At 37.8% G+C, this 27920-nt stretch overlaps 1 protein-coding gene across 3 annotated transcripts in view; it reads left to right on the top strand.

Moving 5' to 3' along the window:
* Positions 1–27920, top strand: part of PLPP1 (phospholipid phosphatase 1) — a 117256-nt gene that overhangs the window by 49881 nt on the left and 39455 nt on the right. For 2 of the 3 annotated variants that reach the window (XM_029216474.1, XM_029216476.1), the window contains exon 3: positions 23105–23385. In XM_029216474.1, coding sequence (XP_029072307.1) covers positions 23105–23385 — 281 coding nt within the window. Of the gene's footprint in view, positions 1–17976; positions 18129–23104; positions 23386–27920 lie in introns of all 3 variants that reach the window. The other variant, XM_029216475.1, reaches the window with a different exon arrangement.

The raw sequence follows: 27920 nt of genomic DNA, 5'->3' as shown, positions 1-27920 counted from the left end.
TTCATGTGCTTGCTTGCTATCCATGCATACCTCTTTGGTGAAGTGTATGTTCAAGTCTTTGCTATTTTTCGGATTAGATTTTTTGAAACTGTGTAGTTTAGGGAGATCTTCATATATTCTGGTATAGAAAGTCTTTTGTTGAATATGAGATTTGCAAGTATTTTTTTTTTTACCAGTCTGTAGCTTATCTTTTCATTTTCTTGAAAGTATCTTTTGAGAGCACACGTTTTTGGTTTTGATGAATCAAGTTTATGAATATACATTTTTGTCTTTTATAGACTCTGCTTTTGGTGTTATGTCTAAGAATTCTTCACCTAACCCTATTACAAAGACTTTTTTCTATATTTTCTTCGAAGAGTTTTATAATTTTCTGTGTTCTGCTTATCTCTGTGATCCATTTTGTGTTGAGTTTTGCATGACGGGTGATGTTTAGGTCAAGGTTCATCTTTTTTGTGTGTGTGTGTATGGGTGACCAATTGTTCCAACATCATTTGCTAAAACGACTCTTCTTTCTCCATTGAGTTGCTTTTGTACCTTTGTAAAGAATAAAAAAATTAAAAATATTAGTTGGCTGTCCTCTTGTGGGTCTATTTCTGGACTCTGTTCTTGCTTCATTGATATACTATATGTCTTTCCTTCCTCTTATACCACACTGTCTTGATTACTGTAGTTATATATTGGTGGTAAGAAAAGATATACTGAGTAGCTTAAAATCAAATGGGAAAAAATAAAATATGTACATTTTTCTAAAAAAAAATTCAGGAAGTACTATTCCGCCAAGTTTGTTATTCTTTTTCAAATTTGCTTTAGCTGTCTAGTTCCCTTGCTTTCCCACATAAATTTTAGAATCAATCTATCTATGAAAAAATCTGGCTGGAATTTTGATAAGAATTGCATTAAAAGCTGTAGATCAATTTGGGCAGAATTGACATCTTTACTTTCTTAAATATTCCAGTCCATGAAGATGATATATCTTTTCATTTATTTAGGTCTTTGATTTTTTTCACCACTGTTTTGTAGTTTTCAGCATACAGATCCTATATTTTATTAGGTTTATACCTAAATGTTGCAGTCTTCTGAACTATTATAAATGGTATTATGTTTTTAATTTTGGTTTCCAATTGTTCATTGCTACTATATAGAAGTATGATTGATTTTTATGGGTTGACCTTATATCCTATGATCTTGCTACACACACTTATTATTAGTTCTAGGAGTTTTGGGATAGATTTCTTGGGGTTTTCTATACTCTCCTGGTTTTAATTCTACTTTAGTGGCTGCTTTTTCTCATTCTACTTTGCAACTTCCTTCTCTTCTTCCTGACCTTTTAATTTTGCAGTTCTCCGGGTATCAGTCCTTGGGTCCTCTTTTCTCCTCTATACTCATTCTTTGGTGATCTCATCCAGTTTCATGGCTCTAATACCACCTCTATGTTAAATTTATATCTTCAGCCTGGACCTTTCCACCAGTGAACCTTACATCCAGCTGCCTCCCTGACATCTGTACTAATAGGCAACTCAAACTTGATGCATCCAAGTATGAACTCTTGGATTTATTCCTTGCTCCCCCTATTCAGTCTCTAGTCTTCTTCATCTCAGTTAATCCAACTTTAAACTTTTGGTCTCCCAAATGGAAAATCTTAGGATCATTATTGACTCATCATTTCTCACACTCATATCCAGTCCATCTATCAGTAAATACCGTTGATGCTACTTTCAAAATAAATCCAGAATTTGACCACGGTAAGACCCGTGCCATTACCTGCAGTCCCTTCCCAACTGAAGCCTGTGCCTTGTACAGAGCAGTAGGAACTCAGTTAATTGTTAAATAATTGAATTGAATAATTGCTTCTTTATTAGAGAAATCTCTGAGATCTTTCTCTAGTTGAATTATAATGTCCCTCAATGTTGAGAGAAATAACAATTATTTTTACATCTTCCTTAAGTTTCCTGCATTCTTAAGACTGTGATTATGGATTCTTAAGACTGTGATTACGGATGCCACTCTCTTCTGGGCACCTGATATGTTTTATATACATATAATGGAATACTATTCTGCAATAAAAAGGAACAAAATACCAATCTATGCTACACCATGGATGAAACTTAAAACAAAAATTTTTCCTGGAGGCATTTGTGTAGTTTTCACTGGAAGAGTTCCCTTAACGTGTAAAAAAGTTTTTAACCATAGTTTCTCAGTTTTGCTGGACACTCCATCACCAATCTTTCTAAAACAGTTGTTAGCATTTATATTATGGTTTCAAGGTCCTTATTATTTGTGTAAGAGGAAGTTGAAGAAGATGTTGTGCGACCATGATCTTATGTTGTCTTTTCCTGTCTCTGGTAAAAGGATGGAGAAGTGTTCTGGTGTGTTTAGTTTGTGGAAGCAATGAGTTATATATCACTTATTCTCTTTTGAACCATTATAAATACTCACTTGTAGAAGGTGGAAAGCTATATTTATTTATGGGTGAGTATGAGTTTACTGTGCATAGAATCTGATTCTTAAATGGGGTAATATGACTAGCCACATGGGCATATTAAAAAGCAAAATGTGGGAATGTAAAGTGGTGCAGCTATTTTGGAAAAACAGTTTGGCAGTTTCTTAAAAAGTTAAACGTAAACTTACCACATGACCCAGACATTCCACTCCTAGGAGTCTACTCATTTGAAATGAAAATAATGTCCACACAAAGACTTGTACATGAATGTTTATAGTGATATTAGTCATAATAGACAAAAACTGGAAACAACCCAAGTATTCATTAACTGGTGACTGGATAAACCAAATGTAACATATACATACAATATGATACTATTTAGCAATAAAAAGGAACAAATGCATGCTACAACATGGATGAACCTCAGAAATATTATGCTAAGTGAAATACCACATATTGTATGACTCCATTTTTATGAAATGTTCAGAAAAGGCAAATCTATGTAGATACAGAAAACATACGAGTGGTTGCCTGGGGTTGATGGTGGGAACAAAGGTTGAATGCAGATGGGCTCATGGGAATTTTTTGGGTAAGGAAAATGTTCTAAAACTGGATTGTGGTAGTGGTTGCACAACTCTCTACATTTACCAAAATCATTGAATTATGTATTTAGAGTGGATAAATTTTTTGGTTTGTAAATTATACCTCAATGAAGTTGTTTTAAAGAAGGAAATGAAAATGAATTTTGTAAACTGAAGTATTGAGAGAAACATTGTATGACAAATGCAGTCATTTGATAAATGATGAAAAGGGATTGTTTTAGAAATGTAATCTTTCAGGTAAAAGGAAAAGGGTATTTGATTTGAATAGATGAAAGAGTAAATGGAACCCTTCACTTTTGCCCTAAAATCTATAGTAAATGTCAAAGATAGCATCAGATATCTTTAAAATTTTGCATTTCTGTAACATTTGTATACTGTGGCTGGTAGAATAAATTGGTGGTGTAAAAAAACTTTTCTGAAACAGTTTGTCAGGGACCTTAACATTTATCTCCTTTGCTATAATTCCACATAAAAAATATATTCTAAGGAAATAATTAGAAATGCAAACAAGGATTGGTATTTAGAAATGTTCATTATAGCATTATAGAGGGTAATCAAACAATAATAACCTACATGGTCTCAAAGTAGGGGGAATGATTATAATTGTTTTAGTTATGGCTCTGTTGGTTGCAAGGAGGAGAATCCCTTTCTAACTAGCTTAAGTGAAATTGGGTTTTGTTGAAAGGATACAAGGTACTTTAACAACCCCCCAAACAGCAAGATCAGTGCAGCCCTTTGGTAGCAGGGAACCAAAGCTGCTTTCATCTTTTCTCACTTTTGGGTCAGACTAGTCACTTCAGTTTTCTTTGCAGACCTGCTTTATTTATCCTCAGCCTCTTCTCCTGCCAGTCTTCTAGTGCATTGATCAGTGCTGTTTACCAGCTCTGACTGAGTCAGTCTTTGTTCTAGTTCCAAAATTTCCAGAGCAGGACTCTGGACTAGCTCATCTTTTCCAGCGCTAAGTGGGTCAGTGAACAACTGGTGATTTGGTCTTCCTCTCCATCCTTCTTTGGGGGGTCTACATTCAGGTTTTTATTTAGTGAAAATGAAATGGCATTGGGTAATGACTTTGATGTAATACATCTCATGAGTTTATATGAGAGATTGCAAATATTAGTATTAATTTAAAACATTTTTAGGGCCTTCTGTGATACAATCTCTTCACTTAAACTCTCAGAAGGATAGTGTGCATTTGTGGTAGATTAATGCTTATTTTCTTATCATTTCTTACTAAAACCTCTGTGGTCTGGTTTCCACTCCTTCTTCTTTATTGAAACCACTTTTGCTAAGTATGGCAATTGAAAACCCATTGGATACTGTGGACCAATCACCACCTCCTGAAATGCTGTCTTTGGACTTGGCCTCAATGATGCCGCTTTCTCCTGACCTTCCCTCAGCCCACCAAGTCTGCTGCCTCAGTGGATCCTCTTGCTGTGCTCATCCCTTTAATATTGCTATTGCCCCATGCCTCGTCTTTCACTTCTTTTCACTTATGCAATTTCTTTTACCACTGTGACTTCAGGGATGCTTTATATCCCCAAATTCTGTCTCTATACCAGACTCCCTCTACTGAGATTCTGACTCTGATAACCAGCACCTTTTTGAATATCACCACTTAGAGCCTCACCAGTTTGTGTTCTTTTGAAACTTCATAGCTCTTTGTATCTCTGTTTATTCTCTGCTGTAATTATGTACTGTGCCTTATTCAACTTTGTATTCTTTGTATCATTTCACAGAATTCCTTGCACAATGGATTCACTCAATATTTGCCCACTTGAATATTCCTGTTTTTAAAAATAGACTAATTATACTTGTTTGTGATTTTGTTTCCCACAAATTTTTTTTCTAAATCTAAGAGTAATTTCTTTTGTGGTCCAAGGGAAAAAAACAACTTAACTGTTAATGGGTATGCTTAAGAACATTTTTCAATATATTTGGGTCTATTAATACAAATTTTTATTGAGAATAAGGATAGCCTACTGAGTTTTGGACACTAATCATATGTGGATTTAATTTCTGTACTACATACCTTTTCTTACTCCAAAAGAAAGAAATGCTAATTGAAAAATTCAACCAAATTGGAAATATGCATTGTAGACACTGAAAGTTTCCATTTTTATATATAGAGTTCTTACAAGTAAAATGAATTCTAGAAGTGGAGGTTCTTGGTAAATACAAAATAAATTTGATCATTGAGTTAGAGTTGAAGGCTGAGCGTTTAGTTATTGCAAAGGGCTGGCGACAATTAAAATTATAGATCTGAGTATTCACCTCCACAGTGTGTACTGTTAAGTGCAAAAGGTTTGTGCTGCAACTGTGGTATTTGTATTAAAGGCTTGGGCATTTCACCCCTTCTTCTGTATGCAGACAATTTGGTGAATCAGAGGATAGTCTGAATTCAGATATGAGAGGTAGTATAAGGGTCAGTTAGCAAAGTCAGCTCTAGTTTAATTTCTTTTTTTTTAATGTTGCATTTACTAGAAATATAGCTTTGGGAAACTTGTGAACATCTTAAAGACTTAAAAAAAAAAACCAATAACCATTTGCCTTTTTAATTTGCATCTTCACTAGATAAATGGTACATGAAGCAAGAATAAATTAAATTCTAATTACTCCATTTGCTAATAGAGAGCCTTAAGGGAAAAAGCCCTCTAATTCATAGTGAAAATGAAGTGTAAGGATTTTTTCTGACTTTCATTTACTTCCCTTTCTCTTCTCCTTCCCACCTAGTGTAATAAAATTGGCTAAGGCAATACTTTACTTTTAACATGAACCTGCAGGCTAAGAGTTATTAGATTTATTTATCTTGTTTTATTTATTGGTAAGAGATACCTTTCCTATAGCACCATTTTTCATTCTCTGAAATTCTCAGGTTCTAGCCACAATATAAACCTGTTCTTTAATAAATATTTTGTTGGCTAGATATTTATTTATTGTTGTTTGAGGTGAAAGTGTTTGTGCTCAAATATTTATTTTTATCTTTTTAAAAATAAATTTATTTTATTTTTGGCTGCATTGGGTCTTTGTTGCTGCACATGGGCTTTGTGGCGAGCAGGGGCTACTCTTCGTTGCGGTGTGCGGACTTCTCATTGCGGTGGCTTCTTGTTGGGGACCATGGGCTCTAGGTGCATGGGCTTCAGTAGCTGTGGCGCGTGGGCTCAGTAATTGTGGCTTGTGGGCTCTAGAGCGCAGGTGCAATAGTTATGGCACACGGGATTAGTTGCTCCGTGACATGTGGGATCTTCCTGGACCAGAGCTCGAACCTGTGTTCCCTGCATTGGCAGGTGTATTCTTAACCACTGTTAAGAAGCCCAGTGCTCAAATGTTTTAAAATATTACTGGAAACTTGAAATTTATCTCCTTGTATCTAGATACTAACATTGTAGCTGACTAACTTATTCATTCCTGTTGAAAGATTAAGAATGCTACTCTTTGTTTTTTTCATTTATTTTATTTTGTAATGATTACCACGGTAGGTTTAGTGAATGTCCATCATCTCATACAGACACAACATTAAAGAAATAGAAGAAAGATTTTTTCGCTTGTGTTGAGAACTTTTAGGATGAACTGTTAACAATTTATAACATACAGCAGTGTTAATTATCTTTATCATGTTGCACATTACATCGCTAGTACTTACTTATCTTTTTTTTTAAACATCTTTATTGGAGTATACTTGTGTTACAATGTGTTAGTTTCTGCTATATAACAAAGTGAATCACATATTTGCATACATATATCCCCATATCCCCTCCCTCTTGCATCTCCCTCCCACCTTCCCTATCCCACCCCTCTAGGTGGTCACAAAGCACAGAGCTGAGCTCCCTGTTCTATGCAGCTGCTTCCCATTAGCTATCTATTTTATTTATTTATTTATTTTTTAACATCTTTACTGGAGTATAATTGCTTTACAATGGTGTGTTAGTTTCTGCTGTATAACAAAGTGAATCAGCTATATGTATACATATATCCCCATATCCCCTTCTTCTTGCGTCTCCCTCCTACCCTCGCTAGCCCACCCCTCTAGGTGGTCACACTTATTTATCTTATAAATGGAAGTTTGTGCTTTTTGACTACCTTCATCTAATTCCCCTTCCCCCAACCAATGCCTCTGATAGCTACAAATCTGATCTCTTTCTCTGTGAGTTTAGTTTGTTTTTGAAGTATAATTGACCTATAACATTAGGTTAGTTTCTGGTATACAACATAGTGATTTGATATTTCTGTACATTTCAAAATGATCACCATGATAAATCTAGTTGTCATCCATTACCATACAAAGATAGAACGTAATTATTAACTATATTCCCCACACTGTACATTTCATACCTGTGACTCATATATTTTGTAACTGAAAGTTTGTGCCTCTTAATCTCCTTCACCTGTTTCTCTCCTTGCCCCAACCCCTTTGCTTCTGTGAACCACCTGTTTGTTCTCTGTATCTATGGCTTTGGTTATGTTTGTTCACTTGTTTTGTTTTTTAGGTTCCACATATGAGATCATATGTCTTTCTCTGTTTGACTTACTTCACTTAGCATAATTCCCTCTAGGTCCATCCATGTTGTCGCTTATGGCAAGATTTCATTCTTTTTTATGGCTGAGTAATATTCCATTGCATATATACAGCACATCTCTTTTATCCATTCATCTTTTTTTTTTTTTTTTTTTGGCACGCGGGCCTCTCACTGCTGTGGCCTCTCCCGTTGCGGAGCACAGGCTCCAGACGCGCAGGCCCAGCGGCCATGGCTCACGGGCCCAGCCGCTCTGCGGCGTGTGGGATCCTCCCGGACCAGGGCACAAACCTGTGTCCCCTGCGTCGGCAGGTGGACTCTCAACCACTGCACCACCAGGGAAGCCCCCACCTTTCATTTTTACTCCTCCCTCCCCCAACCCCCGTTTACTGTTTGTGATGTCATATTTTACATCCTTTTGTTTTGTGTATTGCTTTGCTTATTATGGATATAGATGACTTTACTACTTTTGTCTTTTAACCTGCCTACTAGCTTTATATGTGGTTGATCTACTACCTTTATTATATATTTGCCTTTACCAATGAGATTTTTCCTTTCATAGTTTTCATATTTATAATTATGGCTTTTTCTTTTCCACTTAGAAAGTCCCTTTAACATTTCTTGTAAAGCTGGTTTCCTGGTGTTGAACTCTTCTGTTTTTTTTTTTAACATCTTTCTTGGAATATAATTGCTTTACAATGTTGTGTTAGTTTCTGCAGTGTAACAAAGTGAATCAGCTATATGTATACATATATCACCATATCCCCTCCCTCTTGCGTCTCCCTCCCACTCTCTCTATCCTACCCCTCTAGGTGGTCACAAAGCATGGAGCTGATCTCCCTGTGCTATGCAGCTGCTTCCCACTAGCTATCTGTTTTACATTTGGTTGTGTATATATGTCCATGCCACTCTCTCACTTCATCCCAGCATACCCTTCCCCCTCCCTGGGTCCTCAAGTCCATTCTCTATGTCTGCGTCTTTATTCCTGTCCAGCCCCTAGGTTCTTCAGAACCATTTTTTTTTGTTGTAGATTCCATATATATGTGTTAGCATATGGTATTTGTTTTTCTCTTTTTGACTTACTTCACTCTGTATGACAGTCTCTAGGTCCGTCCACCTTACTACAAATAACTCAATTTCATTTCTTTTTATGGCTGAGTAATTCGCCATAGTATATATGTGCAACATTTTCTTTATCCATGCATCTGTCAGTGAACACTTAGGTTGCTTCCATGTCCTAGGTATTCTAAATAGTGCTGCAGTGACCATTGTGGTTCATGACTCTCTTTGAATTATGCTTTTCTCAGGGTATTTGCCCAGTAGTGGGATTGCTGGGTCATATGGTAGTTCTATTTTTAGTTTTTTAAGGAACTTCCATACTGTTCTCCATAGGGGCTGTATCAATTTACATTCCCACCAACAGTACAAGAGGGTTCCCTTTTTCCCACAGCCTCTCCAGCATTTATTGTCTGTAGATTTTTGATGATGGCCATTCTGACTGGTGTGAGGTGATACCTCATTGTAGTTTTGATTTGCATTTTTCTAATGATTAGTGATATTGAGCATCCTTTCATGTGTTTGTTGGCGATCTGTATATTTAGGTCCTCTGCCCATTGTTGGATTGGGTTGTTTGTTTTTTTGATATTGAGCTGCATGAGCTGCTTGTATATTTTGGAGATTAAGCCTTTGTCAGTTGCTTCATTTGCAAATATTTTCTCCCATTCTGAAGGTTGTCTGTTCATCTTGTTTAAGGTTTCCTTTGCTGTGCAAAAGCTTTGAAGTTTCATTAGGTCCCATTTGTTTATTTTTGTTTTTATTTCCATTTCTCTAAGGGGTGGGTCAAAAAGGATCTTGCTGTGATTTATGTCATAGAGTGTTCTGCCTATGTTTTCCTCTAAGAGTTTTATAGTGTCTGGCCTTACATTTAGGTCTTTAATCCATTTTGAGTTTACTTCTGTGTATGGTCTTAGGGAGTGTTCTAATTTCATTCTTTTACATGTAGATGTCCAGTTTTCCCATCATCACTTATTGAAGAGGCTGTCTTTTTTCCATTGTATATTCTTGCCTCCTTGATCAAAGATAAGGTGACCATATGTGCATGGGTTTATCTCTGGGCTTTTTATCATATTCCATTGATCTATATTTCTGTTTTGTGTCAGTACCATACTGTCTTGATTACTGTAGCTTTGTAGTATAGTCTGAAGTCAGGGAGCCTGATTCCTCCAGCTCTGTTTTTCTTTCTCAAGATTGCTTTGGCTATTCAGGGTCTTTTGTGTTTCCATACAAATTGTGAAATTTTTTTCTAGTTCTGTGAAAAATGCCATTGGTAGTTTGATAGGGATTGTATTGAATCTGTAGATGGCTTTGCGTAGCATAGTCATTTTCACAATGTTGATTCTTCCAATCCAAGAACATAGTATATTTCTCCATCTGTTTGTATCATCTTTAATTTCATCAGTGTCTTACAGTTTTCTGCATATAGGTCTTTTGTCTCCTTAGGTAGGTTTATTCCTAGGTATTTTATTCTTTCTGTTGTAGTGGTAAATGGGAGTGTTTCCTTAATTTCTCTTTCAGATTTTTAATCCTTAGTGAATAGGAATGCAAGAGGTTTCTGTACATTAATTTTTTATCCTGCTACGGTACCAGATTCATTGATTAGCTCTAGTATTTTTCTGGTAGTATCTTTTGGATTCTCTATGTATAATATCGTGTCATCTGCAAACAGTGACAGTTTTACTTCTTCTTTTCCTATTTGGATTACTTTTATTTCCTTTTATTCTCTGATTGCTGTGGGTAAAACTTCCAAAACTATGTTGAATAATAGTGGTGAGAGTGGGCAACCTTGTCTTGTTCCTGATCTTAGTGGAAATGCGTTCAGTTTTTCACCACTGATAACGATGTTGGCTGTGGGTTTGTCATATATGGCCTTTATTATGTTGAGGTAAGTTCCCTCTATGCTTACTTTCCGGAGAGTTTTTATAATAAATGGGTGTTGAATTTTGTCGAAAGCTTCTTCAGCATCTATTGAGATTATCATATGGTTTTTACCCTTCAATTTGTTAATATGGTTTATCACATTGATTGATTTGCATATATTAAAGAATCCTTGCATTCCTGGGGTAAGCCCCACTTGATCATGGTGTATGATCCTTTTAATGTTCTGTTGGATTCTGTTTGCTAGTATTTTGTTGAGGATTTTTGCATCTATGTTCATCAGTGATATTGGCCTGTAGTTTTCTTTTTTTCGTGACATCTTTGTCTGGTTTTGGTATCAGGGTGATGGTGGCTTCGTGGAGTGAGTTTGGGAGTGTTCCTCCCTCTGCTATATTTTGGAAGAGCTTGAGAAGGATAGGTGTTAGCTCTTCTCTAAATGTTTGATAGAATTCTCCTGTGAATCCGTCTGGTCCTGGGCTTTTGTTTGTTGGAAGATTTTCTTTTTTTTTTTTTTTTTTTGCGGTACGTGGGCCTCTCACTGCTGTGGCCTCTCCCGTTGCGGAGCAACAGGCTCCAGATGCGCAGGCCCAGCGTCCATGGCTCATGGGCCCAGCCGCTTTGCAGCATGTGGGATCTTCCTGGACCAGGGCATGAACCCGTATCTCCTGCATTGGCAGGCAGACTCCCAACCACTGTGCCACCAGGGAAGCCCTGTTGGAAGATTTTTAATCACAGTTTCAATTTCATTACTTGTGATTGGTTTGTTTATTTTTTCTGTTTTTTCCTGGTTCAGTCTGGGAAGATTGTGCTTTTGTAAGAATTTGTCCATTTCTTCTAGGTTGTCCATTTTATTGGCGTAGAGTTGCTTGTAGCAATCTCTCATGATCCTTTGTATTTCTGCAGTGTCAGTTGTTACTTCTACTTTTTCATTTCTAATTCTGTTGATTTGAGTCTTCTCCCTCTTTTTCTTCGTGAATCTGGCTAAAGGTTCATCAATTTTGTTTATGTTCTCAAAGAACCAGCTTTTAGTTTTATTGATCTTTGCTATTGTTTTCTTTGTTTCTATTTCATTTATTTCTGATCTGATTTTTTGGATTGTTGGGTTTTCATTGTCATTTGTTTCTAGGTAGTTTTTTGATTTCCTCTTTGATTTCTTCAGTGATCTTTTGGTTATTTAGTAGTGTATTGTTTAGCCTCCATGTGTTTGTATTTTTTACAGTTTTTTTTCCTGTAATTAATATCTAGTTCAGTAGCATTGTGGTCGGAAAAGATACTTGATAACGATTTCAATTTTCTTAAATTTACCAAGGCTTGATTTGTTACCCAAGATATGATCTATCCTGGAGAATGTCCCATGAGCACTTGAGAAGAAAGTGTATTCTGTTGTTTTTGGATGGAATGTCCTGTAAATATCAATTTAGTCCATCTTGTTTAATGTATCATTTAAAGCTTGTGTTTCCTTATTTATTTTCATTTTGGATGATCTGTCCATTGGTGAAAGTGGGGTGTTAATGTCCCCTACTATTATTGTGTTACTGTCAGTTCTCCCTTTTCTGGCTGTTAGCATTTGCCTTATTGAGGTCCTCCTCTGTTGGGTGCATGAGTATTTACAATTCTTATTTCTTCTTCTTGGATTGATCATTTAACCATTATATAGTGCCCTTGTCTCTTGTAATAGTCTTTATTTTAAAGTCTCTTTTGTCTGATATGAGAATTGCTACTCCAGCTTTCTCTTGATTTCCATTTGCATGGAATATCTTTTTCCATTCCCTCACTTTCAGTCTGTATGTGTCCCTAGGCCTGAAGTGGGTCTCTTGTAGACAGCATATATATGGGTCTTATTTTTGTATCCATTCAGCCAGTCTGTGTCTTTTGGTTGGAGCATTTAATCCATTTACATTCAAGGTAATCATCAATATGTATGTTCCTATTACCATTTTCTTAATTGTTTTAGGTTTGTTATTGTAGGTCTTTTCCTTCTCTTATGTTTCCTGCTTAGAGAAGTTCCTTTAGCATTTGTTGTAGAGCTGGTGGTGCTGAATTCTCTTAGCTTTTGCTTGTCTATAAAGGTTTTAATTTTCCGTCTAATCTGAATGAGATCCTTGCTGGGTAGAGTAATCTTGATTGTACGTTTTTCCCTTTCATCACTTTAAATATGTCCTGCCACTTCCTACTGGCTTGCAGAGTTTCTGCTGAAAGATCCACTGTTAAACTTATGGGGAGTCCCTTGTATGTTATTTGTTGCTTTTCCCTTGCTGCTTTTAATGTTTTTTCTTTGTATTTAATTTCTGATAGTTTGATTAATATGTGTCTTGGTGTGTTTCTCCTTGGATTTACCCTGTATGGTACTTTCTGCACTTCCTGGACCTGATTCATTATTTCCTTTCCCATATTAGGGAAGTTTTCAACTGTAATCTCTTCAAATATTTTCTCAGTCCCTTTGTTTTTCTCTTATTCTGGGACCCCTATGATTCGAATGTTGGTGCATTTAATGTTGTCCCAGAGATGTCTGTGACTGTCCTCAATTCTTTTCATTCTTTTTTCTTTGTTCTGCTCTGCGGTAGTTATTTCCACTATTTTATCTTCCAGGTTACTTACACATTCTTCTGCCTCAGTTATTCTGCTATTGATTCCTTCTAGAGAATTTTCAATTTCATTTATTGTGTTGTTCATCATTGTTTGTTTGCTCTTTAGTTCTTCTAGGTCCTTGTTAGATGTTTCATGTATTTTCTCCATTCTATTTCCAAGATTTTGGATCATCTTTACTATCATTACTCTGCATTCTTTTTCAGGTAGACTGCCTGTTTCCTCTTCATTTGTTTGTTTTGGTGGGTTTTTACTTTGCTCCTTCATCTGCTGCATATTTCTCTGTCTTCTTATTTTGCTTAACTTACTGTGTTTGGGGTCTCCTTTTTGCAGGCTGCAGGTTCGCAGTTCCTGTTGTTTTTGGTGTCTGCCCCCAGTGGGTAAGGCTGGTTTAGTGGGTTGTGTAGGCTTCCTGGTGGAGGGGACTGGTGCCTCTGTTCTGGTGGATGAAGCTGGATCTTGTCTTTCTGGTGAGTAGGACTGAGTCCGGTGGTGTGTTTTGGGGTGTCTGTGACCTTATTATGGTTTTAGGCAGGCTCTCTGCTAATGGGTGGGGTTGTGTTCCTGTCTTGGTAGTTGTTTGGCATGGGGTGTCTGGCACTGGGCCTTGCTGGTCGTCATGTGGAGCTGGTTTTTAGTGTTGTTACGGAGATCTCTGGGAGAGCTCTTGCTGATTGGTATTATGTGGGGCTGGGAGGTGTCTGGTGGTCCACTGTCCTGATCTCAGCTCTCCCACCTCAGAGGCTCAGGCCTCATACCCGGCCGGAGCACCAAGACCCCGTCAGCCACGCGGCCTGTTCCATAGTTGCATATAAAATGTGCTCCATTGTGAAGACTTTCAAAGCCAGAAACCGGAGGTCAAAACTGTACTGCACAGCCAACTTTGCAGCTATCTGCCCAAACAACCTTACTGTGTGGAGCCTTTCAGCTGCTCCCAAACATTGATTCCTTTTTCCAACTGCCAAGCACTGGGGCAGCCGGTGCTGCTTTGGGGAATTTTTTTAAATTTTATATCTTTATTGGAGTATAATTGCTTTTCAATGTTGTGTTAGTTTCTGGCTTTGGGCCATTTTGAAGGGAAGGTCCTCAGGACAAGTGATCCTGGCAACTGCTAGGGGCTTACCCGAAAATTCCCCGATCAGGCTAGTCATTAGTAGCAAGGATCCTGGATGGCTGTGCCAAAATTTGTTACGTAGTCCAAGCTTGTACTGGTGTTGACCTCTTAGCTTTTGCTTGTTTTGTAAAACTTTGATCTCTCTTTCACATCTGAGTGAAAGCCTTGCAGGGTAGAGTATTCTTGGTTGTAGGTTTTTACTTTTCATCTCTTTAAATACATTGTGTCACTCCCTTCTGGCCTGCAGAATTTCTGCTGAGAAGTTAGCTGATAGCTTTATGGGGGTTCCTTTGTAGGTAACTTGTTGCTTTATGGGGGTTCCCTTGTAGGTAACTTGTTGCTTTTACCTTGCTGCTTTCAATGTTGTTTCTTTATTTTTAATTTTTGCCATTTTAATTATAATGTTCTTGGTGGGCTGCTTTTTAGGTTGATCCTGTTTGAGACTCTCTGTGCTTCCTGGACCTGGATGTTTTCCCAGAAGTCTCTTAAACTCTCCTCATTTGTTTTTATTCTTTTTTTTTTTTTTCTGTTCAGTTTCAGTGATTTACACAATTCTGCCTTCCAGTTCCTTTGTATCATATAATGTTCTGTTGATTCCTTCTAGAGTATTTTTTATTTCAGTTATTGCATTTTTCAGTGCTGTTTGGTTCTTCTTTATATTTTCTAACTGTTCATTTATTCTTCTCACAAGTTCTTGAACATCTTTATGATCATTATCTTAAACTCTTTTTCAGGTAGGTTGCTTATCTCCACTTCACTTTTAGTTCTTCTGTGGTTTTATCTTGTTTCTTTACTTGGAATGTTTTTCTCTGTTTCCTCAATTTGCGTGATTCACTGTTTTTATTTCTGTGTATTTGGTAGGTTGGTTACATTTCCTGATCTTGGAGAAGTGGCTTTATGTAGGAGATGTCCTATGTGGCCCAGCAGCATACTCCTCTCTGGTCACCAGAGCTTTGTGTTCTATGGGTTCCCTCTATAGGGGCTGCATGGGTCCTTCTTTTGTGGCTGGCTGACAATTGTGGGTGTACCGGTGTGCGTTGGTGGCCCTCAGTCGTGTTGGTTGCCAGGCCCTGCCTTGTGTGGAGGCTGCCAACTGCTGGTGGATGGGGTTGGGTAGTGGGTGGGGCTGGTCATGGCTTGACTGGCTGCATGGTCACCCACCACCCAACCTGGTAGTGGCCTGCAGGTGGTTGGCTGGATTCTGACATGGCTGGCCAAGGGGCCCAAGGTGTCCTGCAGCTGGTGTTGGCCTGCTGTTGGGCAGGGCCAGGGCCCTGGGTGTCTGGGGTGGTGCCAGACTACTAGTGGGTGGGCTGGGTCTTTACGCAACTTGCTGTGGGGGGCTGTGGTGGTTCTGGGGCTTGGGTTGGCTTGCTGGTGGGCAGTGTCGGGGCCCAGGAGGACCTGGGGCTAGTGCCGGCCCACTGATGGGCAGAACCAGCTCCTGGGGTCTTTGGCTGTGGGGCCTGAAAGTTCTGGAGCTGGTGTTGGCCCTCTGTGGGCAGTGCCTGGGCCCAGAGTTTGTGGCTGCAGGGCCTTGGGGGTTCTGGGGGTGGTGTCTGCCACAGGTGGGTGGGGCTGGGGCCTATCAGATCTCGGGGCTGGTGCCAGACCCCTGGTGTGTGAGGCTGGGACTGGGGCTAGTGCTGGCCCACTGGTGGGTGGGGCTGGGTCAGACGACTAGCTGTGTGTGTATGTGAGTGGTTCCCGGGGGTCCCAGTGCTGGTGGTGGCCCACTTGTAGGTGGGTCCGGGTCCTGGGTCCTATGGTGGGTGGCGTCATGTACTGGGATGGCTGGGGGCTCAGGGGGTTCTACAGCAGTCAACTTGCTGGTGGGTAGGTCTGTGTTCCTGCCCACCTAGCTGCCTGGCTTGGGGCATCCCAGGGCTGGTGCTGTCTGGTGGGCAGGGCTGGTCTGCCACTGACTGGCTAGAGGGAGGATTCTAAAGTGGCACTTAGCAGCACCAGTGTCCTGGTGGTGGGATGAGCTTCCCAAAATGGCTGCTGCCAGTGTCGTCGTTCCCAGAGAGTTTCAGTTGCCTTCTGCCTCCTGGGAGTCTCTCCAAGATCAGCAAGTGGGTCCTACCCAAGCTCCATTCAAATAACTGCTTCTGCCCTGGGTCTTGAAACATATGAGATTTTGTTTGTGCTCTCTTAAGAGTGGAGTCTTTATTTCCCACAGCCCTCTGGCTCTCCCAGAAGTAAGCCCTACTGGCTTTCAGAGCCAGACAGTCTGGAGGTTCATATTACTTGTGTACACCCCCGGGTTGAGGAGCCTGATGTGGAGCTAGGACCTTTTGCTCCTTGGGGAGAACCTCTGCAATTGTAATTATTCTCCCATTTGTGGGTTGCCTACACTGGGAATATGGGTGATGACGATACTGCATCTTCACCCTTTCTACTTGTCTTGTTGTGGTTTCTTCTTTATAGCTTTAGCTGTAGAAGATCTTTTCTGCTAATCTTCGGGTCACTCTTATGGATAGTTGCTCTGTAAATAATCATGATTTTGCTGTGCCTGTTGAAGGAGGTGAGCTCAGGGCCTTCCTTCTCTGCCATCTTGGCCACTGCTTGCATCATAAAGACTTCTAATGGTTTAACAGCTTGGCAAATTGGTTAACACAAAAAAATAAACTTTGGTTTATGTATTCAGAGTCTAAATGAAAAACAGGAAGGTAAATAAAAAGAACCAGTAATGGGCTTCTCCTTTTCATTTGGCCCTTGTAGATTGAACACATTTGATACTTGTAGTCTATGCATCAGGCAGAGTGGCAGAAGCTTGGTTGTCATTGAGCCTTTAGGGCTTAGCAGAGTTGATGAGAAACTAAATGGTCATCAAGACTTGGAGCTTTCATGGAAAGAACACCTGAATATACAGTGAGTATGTTAGCTTAGTGGTTATTATGGTATTACTGCTGGGAGAATGGGTCACTTAGGGAGAGAATCATCCATACCTGGAAAAGTCTTGAAGCAGAACTCATGTTGAGGGTTTCTGCTAAACTCTTATCTCTTAGAAAGCAGTCCTGGTCAGTATTAATCAGGATGCTGGGTGCAGTGATGAAGTAAAGGAGGACTGAATTCTTAAAGTTCACATTTAGACAAAAGTTTAGACATTTTGGGATGAGGAGATGAGTGTGAGACGTGATCTTTAGGGAAAACATTGATGATGAAAAAAAGAGAGAGCTCTTTTAGGTGCTTTTGTGCTTGACTCTGTTGTCCATCTTTTCTTAAGAAGCTTGGTTTAAGTTTAGACTCCTTTTCATAGCAGCTCTAAACTTGCTGTAGTACAGAAATGAGTGGATAAACTTTATTTAGATACTCTGATAGCTTAGCCAGTGACCGTGACCTGACCAAATATAGTAGTAATATCAGGATAAAATGGGGAATGTCAAAATGGTGTTTTCAACCTTTTGGAAGTAAAGCTCCTGACAAAGTGGTTTGAAAATAGTGTTGAAAACCCTATGATTAAATGACAACAAGAGCATGAGAAGAGATTTTTTTCCCCTAAAATCAGTTTAGTGTATTTGGGCAGAAACAAAGGGAAGAAGTTGCTCTTGGTTAAATTGGTTGATAGAGGATTTGGAGGCATTGTTTCCTGTAGAGAAAAGATCTGTACCCTAAACTATAATTTTTCTAACTTCTGTTGCATGTGTTGCTGCATTTCCTTTTTCCATGTGCTCTTATTATTTTTGTGGCAAATGTATTTTTAAACATGGTCTCTGGGATAATTATCACCATTAATTAGTTTTGATATTCCTTTTTAATGATATTTTCATTTATTCCTTTTGCTAGCTGGATTGCCTTTTGCAATTCTTACTTCAAGGCATACCCCTTTCCAACGAGGATTATTCTGTAATGATGAGTCCATCAAGTACCCTTACAAAGAAGACACCATACCTTATCCGTTATTAGGTGGAATAATCATTCCATTCAGTATTATCGTTGTAAGTTAAATCCACTTTTCCAAGTTTATCACTTTTGGGCAGTTGGCTTAGTTTTGTGTTAACCTGTTAATGATTGAATGTATAACCCTCTAAAACAATGTGTTTTTTTAACCTTTAATGTTATTTGATCAAAATAATCTCAGCTATTTTAAGTGGGGCCAAAAGAGCAACAATGTATAATCAGAAGAACCTTACTGAACATGTGTAGGTTTTATGCTAACCTTTCTAAGTCACTGTGATTTTTTTTAGAGCTCCAATTTGCTATTGTTTCAGTAATAATGCAATAGATGACTATTATATCAATGTATTTCTAGCATACTTTTTACCTAGGATATTATTTTATAATTTATTGAGACTGTGCATATGAACTGACTTTCTAGTTACTGAGTTCTAGAAAAGTCTTAACGGGTATTAAGACTTAATTTAACCCATGTTTAGTTTACTTTAAAGAATTTTTAGATAACGGCAGAAGTAGAAGAGCCTGAATTTTCTATATATAATTAGAAGTGAACACGACAAAGAATTTTTACTGGTACTAAAACACTGTAGTAATTATTGTTTTCTAGGATTTCAGGTGGGAATGCTTAGGGAATGTGCTCTGGGGAGAAGATATCAAGTGATTAGACTACATGATTTTTTATAATCGCTTGACTCAGATTCTATGACTTTAATTAGTTTTATGCTCCATAACTTGTAACTTTAGAAATAAGATTTGTGTTACAAGCAGAAAATATGGTCTCATCCAGGAGATAGACCAAAAAGATAATAGCATATCTAGCTTGTCTGTTCTGGAGTTTATTAAAAAACAAAACAAATCTTCTTGATTTAGAAATTTAATGTCTTATTGCAGAATGATCACAGCTCCTTGTTAGCACTAAAAGTTAACTCATAATTTGTGGTATATAATTAATAAAAGAAAACCTCTGCTATACAAATGTTTGTTTTGCAAGACTCTGAGCTCCTTGAAGGTAGAGGTGGTGCCTTGTTCATCTTGGTATCCTCACTGTTGCCATGGACCCTGACATGTCCTAGGTGCTGGAATGAAACTTGAGAGATTTTGCCGTAATGTTGGTGACTCTCCTACAAGTATAGTGACGTTTTAAGAAATCAGTGGTTTGTTTAATCTAGACAGATCTTTACACTGAGTTTTTACTATTAAAAGAAAGAAAGCCAAGCCTATGATCCTTCCATTAAAGCGGGAGTATGAGTATCAGGGTCTTTTTATTAAAGTATATGTTTCTGGGACTTCCCTAGTGGCGCAGTGGTTAAGAATCCGCCTGCCTGTGCAGGTGACACGGGTTCGAGCCCTAGTCCAGGAAGATCCCACATGCCGCGGAGCAACTAAGCCCGTGCGCCACAACTACTGAGCCTGCGTTCTAGAGCCCGCGAGCCACAGCTACTGAGCCCGAGTGCCACAACTACTGAAGCCCGTGTGCCTAGAGCCCATGATCTGCAACAAGAGAAGCCACTGCAATGAGAAGCCCACGCACCACAATGAAGAGTAGCCCCTGCTCGCCACAACTAGAGAAAGCTGGTGCACAGCAATGAAGACCCGATGCAGCCTAAATAAATAAAAAAAAAAAAAAAAAAAAAAAATAAAGTATGTGTTTCTGAGAGAATAGCTCTTTAAATATAAAAATTTTAGTAGGACTCTTCTGCAAATAGTAGCTGATTTCAGACAAGATTCAAGTACTCAAACACTGCTACAAATGTACTTTCTTTCAATTCTACTTTTGTTTGTATCTCAGTAAGAAGGATGCTGCTGCATAAGCAAAACTACAGAAATCTGCTACAGACCAGAGGCCTGCAACAGGACAGGGTGCTGTGTAGCCTGCACAGCTAGCACAGAACGTGACAGACACTCAGTTAGCAAAACTTGTTATTTGTATTTTATTAACTTGGAAGTTTTGATTATTTCACCATCACCTGTGAGAAAGTTATCTTTGTAAAACAGCAAGTAAATTGAGTGTAGTTTTCCTTAAAAAGAGCAGACTGTTTAAAGGTGCTGTAAAAGTACTTTTTTCATATCAACTGTATCAACAAAGACAAACACTGCTTAGGGCAGTGGTTTTATGTACTAATTTAAAATAATTTCAGTTTATTCACTAACTCAGCTTCTTTCAGGCAGCACTTGGTTAGACTTGTATATGTTTAATTTAATTTCTAGAAAGTAAATTATTTCTTTAAAAAAAAAAATCAGGACTGTGATTGGGACTTCATACCAGGCCTTTGATTTGACTTGCAAATGATCCACACATATATGAGTGATTGAGGGAGCCCGATAGAGAATCAGAATTAATATAGTTTCTCAGAAGCCAAGGGAGAATTTCAATAAGGACAAAATAGTCAGTGAGGTTTTATACTACTGAGAAGTTAAGATTTGGGTTGATAAAAATCTGTTTGATCTGATGAGACCGTTTTGACTTTTTTGGAGAGATATTCAGTAGAATAAAGGGAATGGAGGTATTTAGACATATTTAGGAAGGAGTGGAAGTACACCAGTGATTTTAGACTGTTCTTTGGGAAGGTGGGTCCTGAGTGGAAGACACATAACTGTAGTGACAGTGTAGAGATGTATAAAATTATCTTGGTTGGTGGAGGTATAAAGAAGATGGTGAGAAAATACTCTGGTACATAGGTTTTAAATGGTTGAATCACGCTGATTTAGATAATTACTAGCTTTGATCTTCAAAGTATTCTGTTTTACTCCCCAAACATCATCTTTAGTTCTTTAATAATTTATCCTGTCTTTATTTGTAGTAGTAAATAATGCGTGGCCAGTAATCTCAGCTCTAAGATTAGGGCACAGTTAATTTAAGTGTGGACTTCACCAGAGGCTGAGTTGGTATAAATGGCTCAAAGGGCAAGATAAGGTATTAAAATGAAACGAAAATATGTCTTGCATGTGTAGTGCAATGCACAGACACATCTCTGCATTTAATTTAGAAGAATTAATTTAGGACATCTCTACTGTCTATTTTTTATATAATAAAAAAATGATGTAAGTCGACCTAGCATTTGTTGGCTTTAGAACCCCTCACACCCTTTCCCAGAATTAAGGGCTAAGTTTCAGCATATACCACTTCTGTAGATCAACTTTTAATCTGTGCCCAGTGCTCTGAATGTTCCTAGTGAACTGATTTTCAGTCATCAGTGGCAGGAACCAGGGTTTGGGTGGCCCTAAACAATGATCATTATGACTAGGAAGACTCACAGAGACCAGTACTTGTTTTTGGAAAGTAGTTGAGTGCTTACACAAGAAGAGCTGATAGCTGAGAAGTGGAAGTTTTGACTGCTCAAATTGTGGTTGACTAATATATTTGGTATATATTTCAAATTATCAAAGATCAACTCCATAACAAAACATTAGAGATATCCTTTCTTGCTGCTAATCTATCAAGGCAGTTGCTGGAACACCTTAACAGCCTGAGGAGACTGTAATATACTTTAATTCAAGGCCTCTAGGGCAATCGCCAGGGAGGACCCTAAGCACAGTTGGGGAGGTATGGTATCCCCAGAAGTGCGTGTGGTTTTCCTCTCCTGTGAGGCCTGTTCTCAGCAAAGGTTTGATTAAGTCATTCACATTAAGGATTATAATGAGGAATATATTTCTGTGGGGTTTAACTTGTTTAAATTAAGGGTGTTTACCTTTTACCCAAGAGGCAGCACCTTGAATTGAAATTTACTGACCACCAGCTCTGTTTTAGGTCACTATGGTGGTACTAGCTTTCTGTTGAACTAAAAATTCATTCTTGCTTTTGTAGAGTTCATAGTCTAGTTGTCAAAGTTATAACATTCTAATTATGGAATTCTAGGAGCCTTTGAGCCAGATGAGGAAAAAATTTTTGATATCAGGTTCTTGAAATCCTTTTCAGGAGGCAACCATTTATTTCATCTGTGGTAAGGCTCACCCTGAAGATAATTAGTCGTCACTAATAGAAGTGTTTGAATGCTTTGTAAAATTGTTTATGTAAATTTAAGATGAAGCAGTGAAATTCTTAAGTGAAACTTTGTGATTTATATCCACCCCCAACATAAATTAGCAAGCAGAATTTTTTTTAAGTGTTTGTTTTGGTCTCAGGTAGCTAGAGTGTGGCTTATTTTATCAGCAATTTTAATTTTTTGTAATGTTGCCATTCAGTATTTTTTCAAATTTCTCAGGATATTGGCCTGTGAACTTGGGAAGTATTTGAAAACCTTTTTATGCCTTTAATTACACTGGTGCGTGCTCACACACACACTCTAATAGAATCTGGGAAGTCTCTGACTCCCCTTTTACAAAAGTCAGTGAAAATTAAAAGAGGAAGGAATCACTTGAAATGTTGTGTTGGAGAAGGAGAGCATCAAGTGTGTGTTTGGTCTTTTAATGAGACTTGTTAAGGAATCCAGCCCTAAATGTCTCCGGGAGAGGCAGGACTGGGAGGCCTTGACAGCTGATCTCTGCCCTCTGTACCCTTTGGCCTCTGTGTTTGATCCCTGCTTTTATTATATTGGCTTTTTCCTCTCTGTGGGACTGTTTTACCCTTTTTAACATGATGAATATTTTTGATTCAAAGGAATGTTTGATGCAAATGCAGACTCTGTCAGATAAAAGTACTTATGTAAGGGATATTCTAATTGGGAAGTTTGTATTCTTTGAAAAACCATGTTTTTTATCCTCCATGATACATCATTGTCTACTTATTAAGGCTTAGTTTATTTGAATACAAGTAAAGAAATAAGGTTTTATTGTTTCAAGGTAGACTTTGAAATTATTTTGGCTTTGCCATTGCTCTGTAAGCAAAGTATCAATTGCTCTGACACCTTTTTTTGTGGTCTAGAATTAGATATCCTGTTCTCCATTTGAAAAGGAAAAAAGGGGGAGGTATTTTTAAAACAAATATTTTATTGTGATTTACCATTTTCTTTTCTATTTTTTACTTTGTTTAAAGTGCCTGGTTGTTGCTTTAACATTATTTTTCTGTTTTTTTTTTCAGATGATTGTTGGAGAAACCCTATCTGTTTACTTTAACCTCTTGCACTCGAATTCCTTTATCAGGAATAACTACATAGCCACTATTTACAAAGCCATTGGAACATTTTTATTTGGTGCAGCTGCTAGTCAGTCCCTGACTGATATTGCCAAGTATTCGATAGGCAGACTGCGGCCTCACTTCTTGGATGTTTGTGACCCAGACTGGTCAAAAATCAACTGCAGTGATGGCTACATTGAAAACTACATATGTCGAGGGAATGCACAAAAAGTGAAGGAGAGCAGGTGCGTGTTAAATTTTTAATGCTTGTTTTATCTTGTATATTCTTGGAATAGAAGGTTTCAGTGATTGGAAGATGAGTCATCCACTAATTCAGAGAGAAGCTAGTGTAATCACCAGGAGGTGAACTGAGATCATGTTTGATCTATTTTCTCTACTTACTCTTTTTTCCTATTTTATCCCTATACTCCATTTAAGAGCATTTTAATGCAACTCTTTTCATCTTCAGTGTATAATAATATAAAATGAACCTTTTAGATCATACAGACCAGGGTCAGCAAACTTTTTCTTAAGGTGCCAGATAATAAATATTTTAGGCTTTGTGGACCATATGTTGACTAGTATCCAACTCTGCCTTTGTAGCAGGAAAAAGCAGTCACAGACAGTCCGTGAACAAATGGGTGTAGCTGTGTCCCAGTGAAAGTTTATTTATTACATAAACAGTGGCTGCCCTGTGGGTTATAGTTTGCTTACTTCTGATCTAGTCCAACCAGGTGTGAAGCTCTGCTAGATCTCTTAGTATTCCTAGAGTATTTTTTTGTAAGGTAACTTCATTCATATTTTGATAGCTCTAGGTCTTCAGGTTGCTTTCTTATAACACACTTGTTGGGCTACTTTCTACATCAGGAGCACTGTTAGACATGAATGAAAGAGAATGGAACCCAGAAGGTCTAATGCCTTTAATTTATAGATGAGCAGACAGAGGGCCAATAACATTAAATAAAGCCACTAATTAGTAGCAGAGCCAATTCCTCATCCCAAGTCTCAGAATTGTCAATCTTTTCTTTTCTATATGTTTGACATTCTTGTATTTTAAGATAGCTGTTACCATTTTCCTCTATTTATTCATCCAACAAATACTTTCTCTCAGAAAAACATCCTCTGATTTTTTTTAAATATATAATTCCCAGACACTTTATTGTCCTTGTTAGTTCTTTTGTAAGTCACAGAGGCCTGCTAGTACCCATCGGTATTTGCATTTAGTGGGGATGAAAAAACACCTTATTTAAGAGTATGCATTATGCTATGTGTTTGGCATTCAGCAGTGAACAAGACAGCTCTGGTTTCTATCTTCATGGAGCTTAGTCTAGCAGGGAAGACTTACATTAAACAAATGTTGACAATGGAATAGAATCTCCCTGTTGATAACAAGGCCAAAGAATAGACAGGCTGTTGAATGGCAAGCTCTGAGGTGATGATATGAGGACTGATATGGGTGTAAAGTCTTAATGAAGGGGGGAAAGTGACTTAAGTGCTAACTGGTTGAGAAGTAGATAGTGGAAGGTGGTATTGTTGATTTGAGCATAGGTAAGCAAGCATTTTTTATAAGAGGGAAAGAATGGTCCAGAAATGGCTTTGAGGAGTGATGAAGATAATCAAGACCAACACTGGACTCTTAAGGTGTGGGATGTAGATATCTCATTCTCTGCTTTGATAGTAATACAGGGCCAAGGGGTGTCCTAGGGAAAGGCTTTTTAATTTAATAACTAGGAGATGTGAAGTTTCAGTGAAGAGTTTGAAGACACAGGGAAATACAGAGGATTTTAACCATAGAATTGGAATTCCAGAATGTACAGTGGAGGAGTTGGGTTGGAAGGGATAATTAGTGGCTTGGCTGGAGAAGAGAAAGCTTATTTTGATAGAGATTGCTTCTAATTTGTTGATCAGTTTGTGAAGAACTGCCATTTTGATATTAAGTCCTCTAATCCATGAGTATGGTATATCTTTCCATTTATTTGATGTTCTTTAGTTTCTCTTAGCAATAGTTTTTAGATTTTGGTGTCCATGTCGTGCACACATTTTGTTAAATATATCACTGAGTTTTTAATATTTCTTTTTTTTTTTTTTCTGTACGCGGGGCCTCTCACTGTTGTGGCCTCTCCCGTTGCGGAGCACAGGCTCCGGACACGCAGGCTCAGCGCCCCATGGCTCACGGGCCCAGCCGCTCCGTGGCATGTGGGATCTTCCTGGACTGGAGCACGAACCCGTGTCCCCTGCATCGGCAGGCGGACTCTCAACCACTGTGCCACCAGGGAAACCCTTTAATATTTCTTGATGCTATTACCAAAGTGTTTTCAAAAAAATTTTTAAATTGATTTCTAGTTGTTATGTTTAGAAATAAACCAAACAAATAAAAAGTTGGTTTTTTATATGGTTTTATTTGGCCTTTTATCCTATAACCTTGTTAATGTAACTTATTAGTTGGAGTAACTTCTTTTATAGGTTCTTCAAGATTTTCTCTGTTCCTCTTCATACTGTCTGTGAATAAAGAGAGTTATACTTCTTTTTTTCCCTTCTATATTGCCTTTTATTTCTTTTCCTTGCTATATTATACTGGCTAAGACTGCTAATACAATGTTGAAAGAAGTGGGGAGAGCAGATAATGCTTGTCTTATTCCTGACCTTAGGTAGAAAGCATTCAGTGTTTCACCATTAAATATATTACCTATGTGTTTTCTGTAGATGTCCTTTATTAGATTTTTGTCGAAAGTGTGTGGTTTGTCAGATGCTTTTTCTATGGCTGTTGAGAAGGTCATATTGCTTTCCTTCTTTATTCTCTCAATACAATGTATCCCTTTAATTTTGGAATATTAAAGCAACTTTTCATTCCTGGGAATAAACTCTACTTGGTCATGGTATATAAAATCTTTTTATCTTAAGTGGATTCAATTTGCTAATGTTTTGTTAATGATTTTTTCTTCTGTGTTCATGAGTGTTATTTGTCTATAGTTTTCTTGTAGAGTTGTTGCCTAGATTTGGTATCAGTGTTTGGTATTAAGGTTTGATAGAATTTGCCACTAAATACATTTAGACTTGGAGTTTTCTTTGTAGGAATGTTTTTTTAAAAAATGGATGTAGGATTATCAGGTTATTGCTTTCTTTTTTTTTTAAATTTATTTATTTGGTTTTGGCTGCATTGGGTGTTTGTTGCTGTGTGCAGGCTTTCTCTAGTTGCGGTGAGTGGGGGCTGCTGTTCATTGTGGTGCACGGGCTTCTCATTGTGTTGGCTTCTCTTGTTGCAGAGCACAGCTCTAGGCACACAGGCTTCAGTAGTTGTGGCACGTGGACTCAGTAGTTGTGGCTCACAAGCTCTAGAGCGCAGGCTCAGTTGTGGCGCACGGGCTTAGTTGCTCTGCGGTATGTGGGATCTTCCCAGACCAGGGCTTGAACCCATATCCCCTGCATTGGCAGGCGGATTCTTAACCACTGCGCCACCAGGGAAGTCCTGGTTATCTCTTTCTTATATGAGCTTTTGTCATTTGCCTTTTAAGGATTTGTCTATTTATCTAAATTATCAAATTTATTGACATCAAGTTGTTCACAGTGTCTCCTTACTGTCCTTTTATTGTTTGTAAGAAGTGTACAGCAAGCCCTTCTTACATTCCTGCCATTGATAATTTGTGTCTTAATCTCTTTTTTCTGGAGTGGTCTGGCACGAAGCTTTCAATTTTATTAATCTTTTTATTAGTTTCATTGGTTTCTTTTGGGGTCATTGACTTTATTGTTTTTCTGTATTCAATTTCCTTTATTTCTGCTATTTTATTTACTTCTGCATGCTTTCAGTTTTATTAGCTCTTTTTTGTAGTTTCATAAGGTAGAAACCTAGATCATTAGCTATGTCACAAATTTTGATTTATTGTATCTTCATTTTCATTTAAAAATATTTTCTAATTTCCCTTGTGTTTTCCTCTTTGATCTATGGGTTATTTATCTTTCTGTAATTTATTTGTGGTTAAATTACATTGTAATCATAGAACATACTTTGTATGATTAGAATGCTTTTAAATTTATTGAGGTTCATTTCATTGCCCAGCATATGATCTGTCCTTGAGAATATACCATGTGCATTTGAAGAGAATGTGTATTCTGCTGTTTTGGGGGTGGAATGTTCTATAGATGTAAATTTGGTCAAGTTGATTGATAGTGTTATTCAAATAATCATTATCTGTATGAATTTTCTACAGAGATGTTTTGTCAGTTATTCTTAGGAGTTTGAAATCTCTATAACTGTTGATTGTTTTTGTTCTTTCCTTTCTGTTAGCTTTTGTTTCATTTATTTTGTGATTCTGCTCTTTGTTGTATAACATTTCTAAATGTTCTTTTTTCCAACTGTAGGTACCCTTTTCTGTATGGACTCTCTTTTTTTTGAATTTTATTTATTTTTTTATACAGCAGGTTCTTATTAGTTATCCATTTTATACATATTAGTATATATATGAACTGTCTCTCTTTGTTTCTAGAAATATCCTTTACCTTAAGTCTGTTTTGTCTGATAATAATATATAGCCACTCTCGTACTCTCATGTTTTATTGCATGGATAGTATATATTTTCCATAAGTAAAACTTTTAGTTCATTTGAATCTTGGAATATAAAGTGCGTTTGTTGGATATTTAAAGTATGTAGGTCAGGTCTTGTTTATCCTTTTTAATCTAGTGTAAAAAATCCCTGCTTTTTGATTAGAGTGTTTAATTAATTCACATTTAATGTAACTATCCATTGTGGATTTAGGTCTGCCATTTTGCTCTGTTTTCTATTTG

Source organism: Monodon monoceros, unplaced genomic scaffold, assembly GCF_005190385.1.
Source record: "Monodon monoceros isolate NGI ecotype Baffin Bay Population unplaced genomic scaffold, NGI_Narwhal_1 Super_Scaffold_12, whole genome shotgun sequence".
NCBI classification, from domain to species: Eukaryota; Metazoa; Chordata; class Mammalia; order Artiodactyla; family Monodontidae; genus Monodon; species Monodon monoceros.
This window is presented reverse-complemented; position numbering and strand designations above follow the sequence as displayed.